At 37.0% G+C, this 20301-nt stretch overlaps 1 protein-coding gene across 1 annotated transcript in view; it reads left to right on the top strand.

Moving 5' to 3' along the window:
• RP2 (RP2 activator of ARL3 GTPase) overlaps positions 1-19901 on the top strand; it is a 50603-nt gene extending 30702 nt beyond the window's left edge. The window contains exons 4-5 of the mRNA XM_004754970.3: positions 16015-16100; positions 17945-19901. Of these exons, the coding sequence (XP_004755027.1) occupies positions 16015-16100; positions 17945-18028 (170 nt within the window). The 3' untranslated portion in view covers positions 18029-19901. The remainder of the gene's footprint in view (positions 1-16014; positions 16101-17944) is intronic.
• The last annotated feature ends 400 nt before the right edge of the window (positions 19902-20301 follow it).

Here is a 20301-nt window from a genome sequence, read left to right as displayed (position 1 = left end):
AATTCATTGTATTTTCCATCTTGAGAATCTTCTAAGATTCACCCCATCTAGGGTGCTTTTATTTTTTTTTAAAGACTTTATTTATTTATTTGACAGTGATCACAAGTAGGCAGAGAGGCAGGCTCCCCGCTGAGCAGAGAGCCCAATGCGGGGCTCAATCCCAGGATCCTGGGATCATGACCTGAGCCGAAGGCAGAGGCTCAATCCACTGAGCCACTGAGGTGCCCCTAGGGTGCTTTTAAAAATACAAATTTCCATCTCCTACCCCAGAAAGACTGACTAAAAAGTTTCTGAGATACACCCCTGGAATCTGCTTTTTCTTTAAGTTATGTTATATTGGTCACCATACAGTATGTCATTAGTTTTCGATGTAATGTTCCATGATTCATTGTTTGCATACAACACTCAGTGCACCATGCAGGACATGCCCTCCTTAATACCCATCACTGGGCTAACCTCCCCACACCCCCCTCCCCTCTAAAACCCTCAGTTTGTTTCTCAGAGTCCATAGTCTCTCATGGTTCATCTCCCCCTCCGATTTCCCTCCCTTCATTTTTCCCTTCCTTCTCCTAATGTCCTCAATGTTGCTGGAATCTGCTTTTTAAAAAGTTCCAGATGGTTCTGATGATTAGTCAGACTTGTGTTCCTTTGTTTTAGAGGGTCATCTATTCATTTATTCAATAAGCATACATAAAGTCTGAGAAGAGTCCAATGACAGAGGGCCTTGTAGGCCATTGTAGAGACTGGCTTCTAGTCTGAGATGAGAAGCTACTAGATGTTTTTTTGCAGTATAGTTCACAGATAACATACTAGTTTCAGATGTGTAACATAATGATTCAATATTTGTGCATATTGTGAAATTATCACCACAATAAATCTAGTTAACATCTGTCACCATATATAGTTATAAAATTCTTTTTCTTATGAGGAGGACTTTTACAGTCTACTTTCTTAGCAACTTTCAAATATGTGCTACAGTATTATTAACTGTAGTCACCATGCTATGCATTATATCCCTATGATTTATGTATTTTATAAGTGGAAGCTTATACCTTTTGACCCCCCTCAGCCATTTTGCCCACCCCTCACCCTAGACCTCTCTGGCAGCTACCATTCTGTTCCCTATAAGGTACTTACAGGTTTAGGTTCTCTATAACTTACCTGTAAGTCTCTGTTACCTGTAAGTTTAGGGTTTTTTGTTTCTGTTTTTTCAGATTCCAAGTATAAATGAGATCATGTGGAATTTTATTTTCCCGTCACTTACTTCACCTAGTATTATGCCTTCAAGGGCCATCCATGGGCCTTGTTGCAAAAGGAAAAGTTTCCTTTTTATGGTTGAGTAATAGTCCATTGTCTCTGTGTATAAATATGACACATTTTCATTAACCACTCATGGACATCAGTGGTTGTTTCTGTATCTTGGCTACTGTAAATAATGCTGCAGTGATGATGAAATTACATATATCTTTTCAGTTAGTATTTTCATTTTCTTCAGATGGATACCCAGAAGTGGAATTGCTGGATCATACTGTAGTTCTATTTTTAAAAAAAAATTTTTTAAGTTTAGGAAATGTTTCTTTTTCTTTTTCTTTTCTTTCTTTTATAAACATATAATGTATTTTTAGCCCCAGGGGTACAGGTCTGTGAATTGCCAGGTTTACACACTTCACAGCACTCACCATAGCACATGCCCTCCCTAATGACCATAACGCCACCACCCCCTCCTGTTTTTAATTTTTTGAGGCACTTCCATACCGTTTTCCATAGTAGATGCACCAATTTGCATTCCTAGCTAGAATGCACAAGGTTTCCCTTTTTTTCCACATCCTTGCCAACATTTGTTGTTTCTATCTTTTTGATGATAGCCATTCTAACAGGTGTGAGATGATCAGTCTTATCATGGTTTTGATTTTCATTTCCCTAATAAGTAGTGATGTTGAGCCCCTTTTCATATACCTGTTGTCTATCTGTATGTCTTTGGAAAAATGTCTGTTCATATATCCTCTACCCATTTTTTTTAAACGGGCTTCACAGAGCCCGACACAGGGTTCAAACTCATGACTGTGAGAACAAGACCTGAGCTGAGATCAAGAGTTGGACGCTTAACTGATTGAGCCATCTGGACACCCTCTAAGCCCATTTTTTTAAAAAGATTATATTAATTTATTTGACAGAGACCACAAGTAGGAAGAGAGGCAGGCAGGAAGAAAGAGGGGGAAGCAGGCTCCCTGCCGAACGGTGAGCCCAAAGCAGGGCTCGATCCCAGGACCCTGGGATCATGACCCGAGCCGAAGGCAGAGGCTTTAACCCACTGAGCCACCCAGGCACCCCAAGCCCATTTTTTAATCAGATTGTTTGGTGTTTTTTTTTCCTATCGAGTTACATGTGTGTTCTTTTTTTATTATATAAATTTTATTTATTTATTTGACAGAGAGAGATCACAAGTAGGCAGAGAGGCAGGCAGAGAGAGGGAGAAGCAAGTTCCCTGCTGAGCAGAGAGCCTGATGCGGGGCTCAACCCCAGGACCCCGAGATCATGACCTGAGCCAAAGGCAGAGACATAACCCACTGAGCCACCCAGGTGCCCCGAGTTATATCTGTTCTTTATATATTTTGAATATTAACCCCCTACCAGATATAAGACTTATAAATATGTTCTCCCATTTGTGTTTTTTAAAGATGTATTTATTAATTTTAGGAGAGAGAGAGTGCACACACCAGTGGGAGGAGGGGCAGAGGGAGAAAATCTAAAGCAGACTCCCCAGTGAGTGCAGAGCCCAATGCACGGTTCAGTCTCATGACCCATGAGATCACTACCTGAGCCAAAACCAAAAATTGGATGGTTAAGACTGAGACACCCAGGTTCCCCATTTTTTTAAGCTCTGAGCCAACGTGGGGCTTGAACTCATGACCCCAAGATCAAGAGTTAAATGCTCTTTCAACTGAGCCAGGCAGGTGCCCCTCAGTTGTTTTTTTTAAATAAACTTCTTATATTGGAATCAGTTTGTATTATTGGAATAATTTTAGTTATAGTTTTATACAAGACTTGCAAAAGTAGTACAGAAAGCTTCCATATACCCTTTATCCAGCATCCCCTAATGTTAGTGTATGATACATTTATCAAAACTAAGAAATATACACTGGTAAAATACTATTAACTTACACTGTAGTCCTTATTCCAATTTCACCAGTTTTTACAGGTATGTCCTTTTTCTATTCCTGAATTCAATTTAAAACCCCACATTGCATTTAATTGTCATGTCTCTTTAATCTCCTCTAATCTGTGATACTTCCTTAGTTTTTCCTTCTTTTTCATGACCTTGAAATTTTTCACTGTATGGTAAGTTGTTTTGTAGAATGTACCCTAATTTGGGTTTCTCTGATGTTTCTCTGGTTCAATTGAGGTTTTGGGGGAAGAGGTGAAATGCTCTTCTCATCACATCATATCTGGGGGTACAGGATATCAACATGACTTATCACTGGGGCATTGACCTTAGTGGTTTGGTTCAGGTATTATCTGCCCAGTTTCCCAAACACTGTAAAGTTCCTGCTTTTTCCTTTTCATAGTTTGTTCTTTGGAAGTTGAGTCACTAAGACCAGCTTACACTCAAGGCAAGGAGAATTAAGCTACACTTCCTGGAGAGGGTAGTATCTACTCACATTATTTGGAATTCTTTTGTAAGAAATATTTGGCCCTTCTCCCCCATTTACTTACTGAATCATTTATTTCTATCAGTAGAGACTCATGAATATGGATTTTATTCTTTGGGTTATAATCCAGTACTATCAAATTGTTCCAGTTGTAGCCATTGAGAAAGTTCTTTTAGGTTGGTTCCTCTCTCATTTTGACATGCCTTGTATTTATTTATTTCTATTTTTTGCATTATGCTAGATAGGATTTCCAGTATCATTTTGTATAGAATAATGAGGAGAGGACATTCTTGTCCTGTTACTGATTTCAGTCTCACCATAAAGTGTTCAGTCTCACTGTAAAGAATGATGTTGGTTATAGGATTCTCATATATGCCTTTTATTAGGCTAAGGGATTTCCATTCTGTCCCTAGTTTGTTGACTTTTTATTATGCATAGATATTGAATTTTGTTGAATTTTTTTCTGAATTTATTGAGATAATATGTTTTTTAAAAATCTGGGTATGTCATTTAATCTGGTGAATGACTTGTTAATTTTGAATGTTGAACCAGCCTTGTATTCCTGAGATGACCCCTTGATCATGATATATTATCTAATATATTGCCAAATTCAATTCACAAATATTTTATTGAAGATTTTTGCACCTTTGTTCACGAAGAATATTGGTCTGTAGTTTTTTCATCATATCTTTGTCTGGCTTTGCTATTAGGGTAATGCTGGTCTCATAAAATGAGTTGGGATGTATCCTTCCTCTTCAGTGGTCTTAAATAAATTTTAGAGAATGGGTATCAGTTCTTCTTTAAATGTGTGGTAGAATTTACCAATGAAACATCTGGGCCTGGAGATTCAAGGAGAAAGATTTTTAGCTGTATGTTTAATTTACTTGTTAAATTATTTACTCATAGGGCACTTAAGGCTCTCTTTTTGAATGAATTTTAATAGTTTTTGTCTTTTAGGAAATGGTTTCATTTCATCTAAGTTACCAAATTTATGGACATAGAGTTCTACTAATCTGTGGATCAGTAGTGATGTCCCACTAATATCCTTGCTATTGGTAATTTGAGTCCTCTCCTTCTCCTATCAGCTTGGATAAAGGTGTATTGTTTTATTGATAATTTCAGAGAAGCAGCTCTTTGTTTCATTGATTTTCTCTATTTTTCTCTTTTCAGTTTTATTATTTTCTGCTCAACTAATTATTATTCCTTCCTTTACTTGCTTTACATTTGATTTGCTTTCTCTCTCTAGTTTCTTAAGATTAGGTTACTGATTTTAAATATATCTTCTTTTCTAATGTAGTTTCTTTTCATTATTCACAGTTATTAAATTCTGTAAAGTCACTGTGAACACTGAATTAATGAGTCCTGAACTCCTGCTCCTAGGAGAAATACAGAGTTAAGTTCCTGCAAGTCTCTGGTCATAACATTTTTGTCAATCAGTCCATACATAATCTTTTGTATGTTTGTTTCTGTTTATTTATTTTCTTTTTCTAAAGATTCTATTTATTTATTTACTTATTTTAGAGAAAAAGAGCCCACACACACGAGCTGGGGCGGGGGAGCAGAGGGGAAGGGAAAGAGAAGGGGAAGGAATCTCAGGTAGACTTCTCACTGAGCACAGAGCCTGACTCGGGGCTCGATCTTAGAACTCTTAGATCATGACCTGAGCTGATACCAAGAGTCAGATGCTTAACCGACTGAGCCACCCAGGCATGCCTGTTTGTTTCTGCTTAAAGACATCTTACTCAGTATATATTATTGATTCATTAACATTGAACTCAGAGCCAAGAGCACATAACTCTCGCCTAAATGAAACTTATCTAACAGGTATTTTCTCTGAAAGGCCTATCACAGCCTTCCTAAACTTAGGAACATTAGACAGCATTATTGCACTATGTTTGGGGGCCATTTTAAATAGCAGAACCACTAACAAAACCCACAAAATGTGGAAAACGTGGCACTAAAACTGTACAAAGGATGCTTGCTTACAGTATGAGGGCTGAAACAAGAATGCACAGGATCACTTTGTTCAACTTCACCTAGGAGTGTGTGTGTCAGGCAACTCAAATTTTTGAATGTTCTGTGTTTCTCTGTGAATGACCATGAGAAGACTGCAAATATTCATTTGGGGTTACAGATAAGTTTTACCAAGTTGGCAGATTTGCAAATAAGGAATCTGTGAATAATGAGAATCAACTGTATATATATTCATTGTTAAAAATTTTCCTTTAAGGACTACTTTAGCTGCATCCTGAACATTTTGACATGTATTTTTATTTAATTCAGGCTTTGGCAAAATATGGCTCACTGTGGGTTTTTTTTTTAAGATTTTATTTATTTGACAGAGAGAGATCACAAGTAGACAGAGAGGCAGGTGGGGCGGGGGTGGGGGTGGGAAGCAGGCTCCCTGCTGTGCAGAGAGCCCGATGCAGGACTCGATCCCAGGACCCTGAGATCATGATCTGAGCCGAAGACAGAGGCTTAACCCACTGAACCACCCAGGCGCCCAGCTCACTGTGTTTTATAAGTGAAGTTTTATTGGATCATTCTTTTTATCTATCGTGTTTTGCTGTTTGTACTACAACAGCAGAGTTGATTACTTGTGATAGACACCATATGGCCAACAAAGCCCAAGATTTCTTATCTGGCCCTTTCCAAAAAAAGTGTGCTGACCACTGAATATTTTTTTGGTTTCCCTTGAGTCTTTTTACTTGATTCACTGATTTAGAGGTATATGTTTAATTTCCAAACATTTGGACTTTGTCCAGATGTATTTCTGTTATTTCTAAATTAAAACTGTTATGGCCCAGTAAACACACGTATAATTTCTCTTTTCTTTAATTAGATGTAGCCCATCTTGGTGACTATTCTATTTGCATGCAAGAAGAATGTATAACCTGTTTTGTTGTTGTTGTTTGGTGGAATATTCTATAAATGTCCCCTAGGGCAATTTGGTTCATACTGCTTGTCAGTGCTTCTGTGTCTTTACTGATTTTTTTTTGCCTAGTTCTTCTGTGAATTAATGAAAGGCGTGTTAAAGTTTTCAACGTTAACTGGATTTGTCTATTTCTCTTGTCAGATCCTATTAGATTTTGTCTTGAAAATTGTCAAACACAGTTGTTAGATGCATACATATTTAGGATTGTTATGCCTTCTTGGAGAATCCTTTATCATTATGTAATGTCTCTCTTCGTCTGATAATCTTACTTGTTCTGAAATCTACTTTGTCTGAAATAGAGCCATTCCAGCTTTCATTTGGTTCTTTAGTGTCTCATATATCCTTATCCCCTTTCTTTTAATTTACTGATTTCTGTATATCTATAGTAAGTTTTTAGCGGTGCCTGGGCAGCTCAGTCGGTTAAACCTCTGACTCCTGATTTCAGCTCATGTTGTGATCTTAGGGTCATGAGATTGAGCCCCACATCAGGCTCCATGCTCTGTGGAGAGCCTGCTTAAGATTCTCTCGTCTCCCTCTCCTCTTCCTCCTCTTCCTCCTCTCTCTCTCTGACACACACACACACACACACACACACGCACACGCACACACACAATATTTAATTAAAAAATTTTTTTTTAATTTTGAAGTGAGTTTTTGTAGATAGCATATACTTGGTTCTTCCTTTTCAATTCAGTCTGATAATCCCTGTCTTTTAACAGTTGTGTTTAGTCCATTCACATGAAAAGAGACGGATATACTTGGATCAGCATCTACCATCTTTTTTTAATTTTAAATTTTAGTTAACATAGAGTGCAGTATTGGTTTCTGGGGTGGAAATCAGTGATTCATCACTTATATTCAACACCCAGTGCTTATCACAAGTGTCCTCTTTAATAACCCATCACCCATCTAGCTCATCCGCCACCCACACCTCTCCATCAACCCTCAGTTTGTTCTCTATTGTTAAGAGTCTCTTATGGTTTGTTTCCCTCTCTCCTTTTTCTCCCTTCCTGTATGTTCATCTGTTTCCTTTCTTAAATTCCACATTTGAGTGAGATATGGTATTTGTCTTTCTCTGACTTACTTCACTTAGCATAATACATTCTAGCTCCATCCACATCAGTACAGATGGCAAGATTTCATTTTTGATCACTGAGTAATATTCCACTGTATACATATACCACTCTTCTTTTTCCATTCATCAGTCATTGGACATTTGGTCTCTCTCCATAGTATGGCTCTTGTTGATGATGCTGCTATAAACATCAGGGTGAATGTACCCCTTCAAATTTGTATTTTTGTATTCTTTGGGTAAATACCTAGTAGTGCAAATGCTGGATCATAGGGTAGCTCTATTTTTAACTTTTTAAGGAACCTCCATACTGTTTTCCAGAGTGGCTGCCCCAGTTTGCTTTCCCAGCAGTACCAGAGGGTTCCCCTTTCTTTGCATCCTCACCAATACCTGTTGTTTCTTGTATTAACCTTAGCCATTCTGACAGGTGTAAGGTGGTATCTCATCATGATTTTGATTTGCACTTTCCTGATGATGAGTGATGTTGAGCATCTTTTCATGTTTCTGTTAGCCATCTGGATGTCTTCTTTGGAAAAGTGTCTATTCATGTCTTCTGCCCATTTCTTAGCGGACTACTTGGTTTTTGGGTGTTGAGTTTGATTAAGTTCTTTATAGATTTTAGATACTAACTCTTTATCAGGTATGTCATTTGCAAATATCTTCTCCCATTCTGTAGGCTGCCATTTAGTTTGTTGATTGTCTCCTTCACTCTGCAGAAGCTTTTTATCTTGAAGTCCCCTACTGTTACTGTATTATTACCAATGAGTTTCTTTATGTTTATTATTAATTGGTTTACATATTTGGGTGCCCCCAAGTTGGGGGTATAAATATTTACAATTGTTAGATCTTCTTGATGGATAGACCCCGTAATTATGGTATAATGCCTTTCTTCATCTCTTGTTACAGACTTTGTTTTATTTTTCTAATTTTTAATTTTTTTTAAAGATTTTATTTATTTATTCAACAGACAGAGATCGCAAGTAGGCAGAGAGGCAGGCAGAGAGAGAGGAAGGGAAGCAGGCTCCCCGCTGAGCAGAGAGCCTGGTGCGGGGCTCGATCCCAGGATCCTGGGGCCATGACCTGAGCCGAAGGCAGAGGCTTTAACCCACTGAGCCACTGAAGCACCCGGTACAGTCTTTGTTTTAAAGTCTAGTTTTAGGGACCCCGGGTAGCTCAGTTGGTTAAGCGGCTGCCTTCAGCTCAGGTCATGATCCCAGCGTCCTGGGATCGAGTCCCGCATCCGGCTCCTTGCTCGGAGGGGAGCCTGCTTCTCCCTCTGCCTCTGCCTGCCACTCTGCCTGTGCTCACTCTGAGAAATAAATAAATAAATAATCTAAAAAAAAATTTAAAAATCTAGTTTGATCTAAGTATGATTACTCCAGCTTTCTTTTGACATCCGTTAGCATGATAGATGGTTCTCCATCTCCTCACTTTCCATCTGCAAGTGTTTTTAGGTCTAAAATGAGTCTCTTGTAGGCAGCATATAGATGGATCTTGTTTTTCTATCCATTCTGATACCCTATATATTTGGATTGGACCATTTAATCCATTTTCATTCAGAGTGATTGTTGAAAGATATGAATTTAGTGTCACTGTGTTACCTGTAGAGTTGGTGTTTCTGGTGTTATTCTCTGGTCCTTTCTAGTCTTTGTTGCTTTTAGGGGTTTTTTTCCCCTCCACTCGAAGAGTTCCCCCTTAAAATTTCTCATAGAGTTGGTTTAGTGGTCACAAACTCCTTTAGTTTTTATTTGGGAAACTTTATCTCTCTTATCTGAATGACGGCCTTGCTGGATAAAGAATTTTGGGCTGCATATTTTTTACCATTGAGCCCGTTGAATATTTCCTGCCATTATCTTCTGGCCTACTTATCTGTGGACAGGTGTGCTGAGAACCTGATCTGTCTTCCCTTTTTTCCCTTGCTTGCTATTTGTAGGATTCTTTCCTTGTCTGTGTATTTTGTGAATTTGACTATGATATGCCTTGACAAACATCTACCATCTTGCTGCTTTTTGTTCCATTTGTTCTTTGTTTCTTGTTACCTCTTCTACTGTTTAATCGGGCATTTTTTATTATTCCATTTAATCTCCTCTATTATTATTTATACTATTTCTAAAACTTATTTAATGGTCACCTTAGGTTTTGCAGTATGCATGTTTAAATAATTTGAATCCATCTTCTAAGAATAACACTTTATCTGTTGCATATAAGGACTTAATAACATATTCTCAAGTCTTTCATCCCATTCCTGTATTGTTGTATATTTTACTATTATATATGCTATAAACACCTAAATACCTTGTTAGTTTGTTATAGCTTTGTTAATGTTTTAAACTATCTGTTATTTTCGGGGCAAAGTTATTGAGTGTCCAGCTCTTGATTTCAGCTCGGGTCATGGTCTTGGGGTTGTGTGATCGAGCCCTGTGTCAGGCTTCGTGCTTAGCAGAGAGTCTGCTTGAGATGCTCTCCCTCTCCCTCTGTCCCTTACCCCACTCCTGCACTCACTTGCTCTCTCTCTCTCTCTCTCTCAAAAATAAATAAATCTTTAAAAAAATAAAATAGTTATTTTTAAGGGGATAAAGAGGTACAAACTTTGAGTTATAAAATAATCACAGACATGAAAAGCAGTATAGCATAGGGAATATAGTCACTAATATTATAATAACTTTGTAAGGTGACAGATGGTAACTACACTTATGGTGAGCATTTTATAATGTGTATGATTGCTGAATCACTATTTTTTATACCTGAAATGAATAAAATACTATATGTAAACTATACATCAATGAAAATAAAAATCTGAAAAACTCATTTATTTTAGAACAATTAAAAATATAGATCATATTTTACTAGAGGTTTTAGAGCAGAGGAATGTCATGGTCCATTTAAAATGTAACTTTTACTAAGGGGAAGCAGAGAGACTACCTGGGAGGCTTTTGCTGTCCTCTAATTGAAATGTGATAGTGACTTATTCCGAGGTCACGTTAGATAATCTAGAACGAGGGTATTAGGACATCCAGGAATCTTTTTTGTTTACTTCAAAATTTCAGTTTTTCATGACAACTCAAATATTTAGATTTTTTTAAATTTAAATTCAGTTTAGTTAACATATAGTGTATTAGTTTTGGGAGTAAATTTAGTGATTCATGGGTGGCATACAACACCCAGTGCTCATCCCATCAAGTGCCCTCTTTAATGCCCATTCCTCAGTTTCCCCATGCCCCTACCCATCTCTCCTCCAGCAACCCTCTATTTGTTCCCTATTGTCAAGAGTCTCTTATGGTTTGCCTCTTTCCATTTTCACCTTACTTTATTTTTCCTTCCCTTCCCCTATGTTCATCAGCTTTGTTTCTTAAATTCCACATGTAAGTGAAATCATACGACATTTGTCTTTCTCTGACTGACTTATTTCACTTAGCATAGCAGCCTCTAGTTCCAGCCACACTGTGGGAAATAGCAAGATTTCATTCAGTTTTGATGGCTGACTAATATTCCATACCTCATCTTCTTTATCCATTCATCCATTCATAGACATCTGGGTTCTTTCTATATTTTGGCTGTTGTGAATATTGATGCTGTAAACATTGGGGTACATGTGCCCCAAAGCTACTGCAAACTATTTGATAAGATGATCATGCCAAAATACTTCTAAAAAAGTTAACCAGTGATCTTTATTGACCTCATAGTTCAGCTTGAAATAATCACAGTAATTGTAGTCAGCATCATTATACAAGTAGGACTGCTTAAAACATGCATTGTCAGCTACTGTAGGTTTTTTTTAAATTTAGGACTATCTACACATGTTAATCAAAACTGATGCACTTGTCTGCCTTTTTTTTTAAAGATTTTATTTATTTATTTGACAGACAGAGATCACAAGTAGGCAGAGAGGCAGAGAGAGAGAGGAGGAAGCAGGCTCCCTGCTGAGCAGAGAGCTCGACGTGGGGCTGGATCCCAGGATCCCGGGATCATGACCTGAGCCAAAGGCAGAGGCTTTAACCCACTGAGCCACCCAGGTGCCCCCTTGTCTGCCTTTTTTGTTGGTGTTTCTATATTGGTAAATTATTAGGTCAATTCCTGGAAGTTCATCATATTCTATTTAAAGAATAACAACCAAGTTGGGGCATCTGGCTGGCTCAGTTGGTGGAACATGTGACACCTGATCTCAGGGTCCTGAGTTCAAGCCCCATATTGAGCATAGAGCTTACTTAAACAAGCGAACAAACAAAGATGACTATCAACCAAGTTACATGCATGGGTAATTCCACCAAATTGTGTTCCTGAATTCTATATTATGTTCTCTCTATAGAATACAGGAACTTTCAGTAATAAATGTTTGGCTGTTTGACTTTAAAAAATTTATCTGTTGTATTTCCTTGTAGTGATCCTGAATAAAAGCATGCTATATTCTACCTTAAACTTTCCACTTTCATAAAAACTGAAAACCCTACTTTTATTAGCAACTTTTTCTTTTTTTTTTAATTCCAGTCTTAATCTTCTGTCCCTTGCTCATTTTATTTACTTTTTTCTTTTCTTTATTTGGTAGAGAAAGAGAACACAAACAGGGGAAGTAGGAGAGGGAGAAGCAGGCTCCCTGCTGAGCAGAGAGCCTGATGTGGGGTTCGATCCCAGAACCTGGGATCTTGACTTGAGCCAAAGGCAGCTGCTTAACCAACTGAGCCACCCAGGCACCCCAGGATCCAACTGTTTTATTAGGAGTTGCAAAATGATCATTTTCTAACCATGTCACTACCTCTGTATATGTTAATGGATGTTAACAGAACTTCTCTTATATACCAGAGCTCTTCAGTTAACTTGAAATATGCTTCATATCAGAAAAGCCGAATAAATAAACAAAATAATTATCAGTTTTCAGAATAGTGAATTGATGCATTAGCAACCTGCAGTGGTGTCCAGTGAATTTTGTTTCTTTCTTCTAAATATCATTTTAAGCCCATGACTTTTTATATATTCAGTATGTTTTAATAAACTGCGGTCATTATTCCTTCTGAGACCATGTCTCATCTTTGGCCATTGGGAACCTCTTCAAACTGGATCCTATGTCCTTTTGGTACAATTGTATCGGCCTTTGATAACTTCCTTGCTTTTTGGCTCAACAAGATATTACAGGATAATCTTATCCATTTCTTGCCCCAGACAGAGAATCATGCATTTTTCTGAGAAAATGTTCCCTAGTTATCTTCTTTTCTTTATACAGCACCTATCTTGATCTGTACACTGTGATCCTGAAAAACTCACACTTTGTTCTCTGTATCTAATTGTATAATTTACTGTTACATGTCATGCCTTTTCTGTATTTGTTGTTTATATTAAATCACAAACCCTCAGTTCTTTTGGTACCCAGTGCAGAGTGATCTTCTCCCTTGTTCTTGTGTCTTGTCCTATGGCACATGCCTACATTCAACTTAGTATTTCGTATTCCTTAACCTTAGAATTTCATTCCTACTTCTTAGTCTCTGTTGCTCATGTTTGTTTAATGGGCTTATGTCTTTTTTTTTTAAGATTTTATTTATTTATTTCACAGAGAGAGATCACAAGTAGGAAGAGAGGCAGGCAGAAAGTGGGAGAGGAGGAAGCAGGCTCCCTGCGGAGCAGAGAGTCCAATGTGGGGCTCAATCCCAGGACCCTGGGATCTGACCCGAGCTGAAGGCAGAGGCTTCAACACACTGAGCCACCCAGGCACCCCTGGGCTTATGTCTTTTTCAAGAAATTAATCATTTTCTAGAGGTTAGGATATATGCATTACTTTAGAAGTTAAAAAGCAAATCTGGGGCACCTGGGTGGCTCAGTTGGTTAAGCAGCTGCCTTCGGCTCAGGTCATGATCCCAGCGTCCTGGGATCGAGTCCCACATCGGGCTCCTTGCTAGGCAGGGAGCCTGCTTCTCCCTCTGTCTCTGCCTACCACTCTGTCTGCCTATGCTCGCTCTCTGTCTCTCTCTCTGACAAATAAAAATAAAATCTTAAAAAAAAAGCAAATCTATTAAGGAATATAGTGATAACTGAAATATTAATTGAATTGAAGGACATATTTTGCTTGGCTAACTTATGGCCACATTTACCAACAACTTGACACCAGTAGTAGCAATGCTATATTTAAATCTAAGCCGAACTTAATCATAAATCTTTACACTAGAATTTAAAGTACAGGTGGTTTAAAAGTATTCAAATTAATGTATAGGAAAGAAGGCACAAATATCCTATTCAGAGAATAAAAACTTAGTCTTTGGTTCTAGAATTTGCTGTAAGGCACACTCAGGAAAACTACTTTCAGATGGTCATTACCTCTGGTGCCTGGCTTCAATTCCTGCTCGGTTTAGCTTCATTATCGGTGACCCAGAACTTGGCTGATAAGTAGGAGAATTGCAAGGAAGATGGGCTGCCTGGCAAAACCTACTTATGGTGACTTGAATTGCTTTTGATCTTATTTGTCATCTTATCAGCGATTTTTTGGTACTGCTAAGTGAGTGGACTTTTTATGGTTTTTATAGAATGAAAACCAGAAAAGTCAGACTATTTACAACACTTAAAAATGTGACCGTAGTCCTGTAATAGCACTCAAACTACACATCATAAGATAAGACTGTGTTCATTTATTGCATGATTACAGTTGGAAGAAGTAGCAAAAGTGACAAAATCTATGTTTATAAAAAATAAAAAATTAATAAAAGAAAGTGAAACATCAAAAAAAAGTGACATATCCCATCCGTCTACTTCCTTCTTTTTTTTTAAAAATTAAATTTATTTATTTTCAGCATAACAGTATTCATTATTTTTTCACCACACCCAGTGCTCCATGCAATCCGTGACCTCTATAATACCCACCACCTGGTACCCCGACCTCCCACCCCCCTGCCACTTCACACCCCTCAAATTGTTTTTCAGAGTCCATAGTCTCTCATGATTCATTTCCCCCAACTCCCTTCTCCTCTCTAACTCCCCATGTCCTCCATGCTATTTGTTATGCTCCACAAATAAGTGAAACCATATGATAATTGACTCTCTGCTTGACTTATTTCACTCAGCATAATCTCTTCGAGTCCCGTCCATGTTGCTACAAAAGTTGGGTATTCGTCCTTTCTGATGGAGGCATAATACTCCATAGTGTATGTGGACCACATCTTCCTTATCCATTCATCCATTGAAGGGCATCTTGGTTCTTTCCACAGTTTGGTGACCGTGGCCATTGCTGCTATAAACATTGGGATACAGATGGCCCTTCTTTTCACTACATCTGTATCTTTGGGGTAAATACCCAGGAGTGAAATTGCAGGGTCATAGGGAAGCTCTATTTTTAATTTCTTGAGGAATCTCCACACTGTTCTCCAAAGAGGCTGCACCAACCTGCATTCCCATGAACAGTGTAAGAGGGTTCCCCTTTCTCCACATCCTCTCCAACACATGTTGTTTCCTGTCTTGCTAATTTTGGCTATTCTAACTGGTGTAAGGTGATATCTCAATGTGGTTTTAATTTGAATCTCCCTGAGGGCTAGTGATGATGAACATTTTTTCATGTGTCTGATAGCCATTTGTATGTCTTCATTGGAGAAGTCTCTGTTCATATCTTCTGCCCATTTTTTTATATGATGGCTGTTTTGTGTGTGTTGAGTTTGAGGAGTTCATTATAGATCCTGGATATCAACCTTTTGTCTGTACTGTCATTTGCAAATATCTTCTCCCATTCCGTGGGTTGCCTCTTTGGTTTTTTTGTTTGTTTGTTTTTTGTGTTTTTTTTTTTTGACTGTTTCCTTTGCTATGCAGAAGCTTTTGATTTTGATGAAGTCCCAAAAGTTTATTTTCACTTTTGTTTCCTTTGCCTTTGGAGACATATCTTGAAAGAAGTTGCTGTGGCTGATATCGAAGAGATTACTGCCTATGTTCTCCTCTAGGATTCTGATGGATTTCTGTCTCACGTTGAGGTCTTTTATCCATTTTGAGTTTATCTTTGTGTACAGTGTAAGAGAATGGTCAAGTTTCATTCTTCTACATACAGCTGTCCAGTTTTCCCAGCACCATTTATTGAAGAGACTGTCTTTTTTCTACTTCCTTCTTCTTTTCCTCTTACACCCCAGGGAAGAGACTAGAGATTCTTTACAATATAAAGAATAAAAAGATAAATTTCAAAATAGATTTGGGGGCATGTGGGTGGCTCAGTTGGTTAAGCATCTGACTCTTGATTTCATCTCAGGGTGGTGAGATTGAGCCCTAGTTCGGGCTCTGCAGTGGGTGTGGAGCCTGCTTAAGATTGTCCCTCTCCTTCTGCCCCTCCCCACGCTTTCCTAAATAAATAAGTAAATAATTTGTATTCATATTCAGACAACACTTCTTGGGTTTGCTTATAGGTCCCGTTATTGCCTTGGAGTTTAATGGAGATGGAGCTGTAGAAGGATGCCAACTTATCGTCAATGAGATATTCAATGGAACCAAGGTACAAGATTTTATTGATTATTGTTATTTCAATCAGACCTTTCAGGTCATTTCCTTTTCTTTACAATTAAATAGTACTTTTATCCCTGTAGTTGCTTGGAATTAAACAGACCATGATTTTAGAATCTGTGGTAAACAGTTGGGAGCTAAGCTTTGGTTTTTCCTTGCCAAATTAAGATTTTAATTGCTTAAAAATTTACAAAATAAGAATCTACTAATTTAAATTTTTTTTTTGGGGGGGGTTTTGTTGTGCTTTATTTTTTTTTTTATTTTATTTTTTTATTTTTTATAAACATATATTTTTATCCCCAGGGGTACAGGTCTGTGAATCACCAGGTTTATTTTTTTATTATTTGTCAGAGAGAGAGAGAGAGCACAAGCAGAGGGAATGGCAGGCAGAGGGAGAAGCAGGCTCCCCACTAAGCAAGGAGCCCCATGTGGGGCTTGATCCCAGGACCCCAAGGTTACGACCTGAGCTGAAGGCAGGCACTTTTTACTCACTGAACCACCCACGTGTCCCAAGAATCTGTTCATTTAAAAACCTCCAATAAGACATGAGTTTCGAAAGTAAAAAGTCTCATTAAATGTCTAAGTTCTTCCTTTTTTGAAAACTAGTGTATGTTGAAAAATGTCATATTTCTAAGATTATGTACCTTAGATGGATGATCCTCGTGCCCACTGTTCATTTTTATTTGCTTCAGTAATGCTTCATCAAACATTGAAGCTGGGTGGGGGGGCGCCTGGGTGGCTCAGTCAGTTGAGCGTCCAGTTCTTGATCTCAGCTCAGGTCTTGATCTCACGGTTTTGAGAACAGCACAGAGCCCATTAAAAAAAAAATGAATTTGAGCTGTATCTAGAAGTCATTACATATAGGTCGTTTCTAGATATGTTGGGGTTGGTGTATCTAAGAATTTCAGACTTAAATAACTTAATATAACTTAAAAACCAAACATAGGAGTACTGAGTGAGTATAGATATAACTAATAGTTTTTTGGATAAATATCTGAGATAAAATATCTGGTTTTGTTGTCTGACTTGGCTAATAGTTTCTTAAATTTGCATAATTTAAAGTACTTTGCCTTTTGTCTCATTTTATCATCACAGCAGTACTAAGGGAAAGGGCAAATATGATAGGTTGAATAGAAAAGGGAGCAAAGAGAAAACGGTTCTGTGATTTGGAGATTTTAAATCTGAATGAGTCAAAGATGATCTAATCCAATGTTCTCATTTTACAGGTGTGGAAAGTGAGCCCAGAGAGGTTTATTGAATGAACTGTCAGCATCATACAGCTAGATTATGATAAAGCTAGAAGAGAGTCCAGGTCTCCTCTAATTCGTGGCTGACATGTGTAAAAATGATTTTTGAAGGGTTCTACTGAGTACTGCTTTCATGTTTAGCAGATAGTTCATTTAAAACTAGTAATACATCTTTAGCAGCTTTAAAAATGATAACCTCAAGTCTTGCTTCTCAGCCTAATGAGATTGTTATTAGGAAGTAGAAGAAACTAAGAAGTCTTTAAATAAACTTCTCTATTCAGTAGCTTTCATAATATTGACTCTCATATACTTAAAAGACAGTAAAAGTCCAAGTGTGATTAAGTGTAACAGAAATATTATGAAAGCAAAGACCTTGATTATATCCTAAGTTCTTTTAAATGAGCTCAGTTTACATTATGGCTACTGAAACTATATTGTATAGATTCTACAGAATATGATTAAATATTATATAAATGGTATACTTGAATTTCTTTTAATAGGAAGCTTGTCATTATTCTGTGGACAATGCGGGCTTTGAAATTTGGGGATTACTGGTATTTATTTTTTGCTTCTTTTGTATTTAAAATAGATGTTTGTATCAGAAAGCAAGGAGACAGCATCTGGAGATGTAGACAGCTTCTACAACTTTGCTGACATACAGATGGGAATATGAAGTGCAATATGGAACCAAGGACTTGGTATTAAGCCCTTTTTAATTTGTGTATTAGCAACGAATTTTACTAATGATGAAACTGTTAATGACTTTTTTAGTAAATGATTGAATACCGCATCGTTTACTTCAGGTTCAAAAATTGTTTTGGGATACGTGGTTGGCTCAGTCGGCAGAGCATAGAGTTCTTGATCTCAGGGTTGTGAGTTCAAGCTCTGTGTTGGGCGTGGAGCCTACCAAAAAAAAAAAAAAAAAGTTCATTTTAAATTCAGTGGTTTTAATCAGCTTAGAAACTATTTAACCTACTTCAATAAGGTTGTGGTTTTGTTTCTCTGCTTATGATCATTATTAGAACATAGAAGTGGCTTGCAGGTCATGATTTTAATCCTAATTTTTCTTTCAATTCTCTAAGAATTTAAACTTTCCTCAGTGCTCCATATTGTTTGAGAATACATTTCATTGCTTCTTTTCTTTTTTTATCGAGAGATTTGTTACTAGCTGATCATTTAGAATGAACCTCTACACATTTTTTTTGTGTATACATAGCCAATTAAGTAATTGCTTCCTAGTTGCATAATGTGGCAAATGAGATTTTGTATGCAGAATTGATATAATACTTTGTAAATTGAATTTTTTTTAATTAATAGGGATTTGATAACCAGCAATTAACTCTACTAACTGATGTTGGTATAGCTGTTTAAAGACTACTTTGTGAGTAGTATGATTATGTGAATAAATTCCACACCGTTTAGTTTTTTTAATGCAACTGCTAGGTGACTCTTCTGCTTCCTGGTAAGAAAAGGTGTATGCAGTACTTAAAAGTATAGAAACCTGATCACCGGCAGGTTTCAGAAAAGTGAAATCACTAGCTCTTGTGGTTTATCAGGAGAATGAGGACAAAATCTTGTGACATTTAAATGTCATGAAATGCTTAGGCATGATGATAAGCTAGGCAGATATTTTTTTTAAAAACTAGAGAAATTTGATTTCCAGCAGATATACCATTCATCAAGTAATGTTCAAGCGTGACGAAATTGTTTTTGGCTGCTTTAAAGCATTATTTCCCAAATCAAGCTGACTGTAATAATTTGCCAGGAATCAAGGGAGAGCTATTTATTTAAAAATCCACATCCTTGGACCCAGTCCCCAGATACACTGATTCATTCTCCAGGGGGAACCCGGTTGTGAGGAGTTTGTTGTAACCTAAAGTAATCAGCTCAGAAGATGTTCATTGGGCGATCTGGAGAGAAGGGACTGAACCTGCCATGTACATCGTATGTAGCAGCTAATAGGAAATTAGCTTTCATAGGTCTATTTTTTAAAGGAACCTTAAATTTAAATCTATTTTGGTAAAACCAAGACTGAAGATAGCCACTTATAGAAATCCCTCTTATGATTGTTACTGAAAATGTATTTTCATGTGTAAACTGCTTTTGAATATATCAGATTAATTTATAACTACGATATTGAACTGTGTGTTAATGTTCAGAAATAATGCATTCAAAGACTTTTCACTTTAATAAGGAAAATTGACTACCTACCCTGTGTCTGGCCTCGTGCTAACCATTAGCTTTGTATCATTTCAGTCTTTTGTAAGAGCACTCTATACTACATAATCAACCTCTTCTTTAAATCAGAATGGTTTCATGAGATGCAAATAAAACTTGGTGACAGATTTAACATAATTTTAATCATGATTTACAAATAAGCTTTGCAATTAGTGGTCAGAGGGCATTGATTTTTCCCACCGTTAAGCTAAATTAAATATATTCCTTCTGGTTTTGATTACATTATTAAACCCCATTATTCACACTAAAAGTAATTGCTGTACTTTATGTTTTTCAAAAATAAATACAATATTACACAAAACTGTAAACCGAGTTCTTTATTTTATCTATAGTATTTTAGCAAAAAACTCAGGAATACAACATATAAGGGAGATGTTAATTTTAAAATACCCACTAAGTTTAGTATCTATTAACCAACCAAAGCCTAAACTTTTATATTCTTCAGTTGGATAAGAGCTTTTACCCGAGTTTGATTTGTCTTTAAGGATAGTCATTTGGCTTCTGAATGTTTGAAAAGATTTTTAAAACTAAGTAGTGCTATGGTTGTTGTTTCTATAATTCCAAACTTTGATAGTAATTGTACTACATTTCATTTTAAAAAAATGAATTTTTGTAGCTTTTGAAATCATGAACATTTATTAGCAAGGACAAATTAGTAATTTTATTAAGTTATACATGTTTAAACATTAGCTTATTTCTCTTGTGTTA

This window comes from Mustela putorius, unplaced genomic scaffold (genome assembly GCF_011764305.1).
Source record: "Mustela putorius furo isolate JIRA1106 unplaced genomic scaffold, ASM1176430v1.1 tig00003903_pilon_pilon_pilon, whole genome shotgun sequence".
In the NCBI taxonomy this organism is placed as follows: Eukaryota; Metazoa; Chordata; class Mammalia; order Carnivora; family Mustelidae; genus Mustela; species Mustela putorius.
The sequence above is the reverse complement of the archived record's forward strand: the minus strand, read 5'-3'. Positions and strand labels throughout refer to the sequence as shown.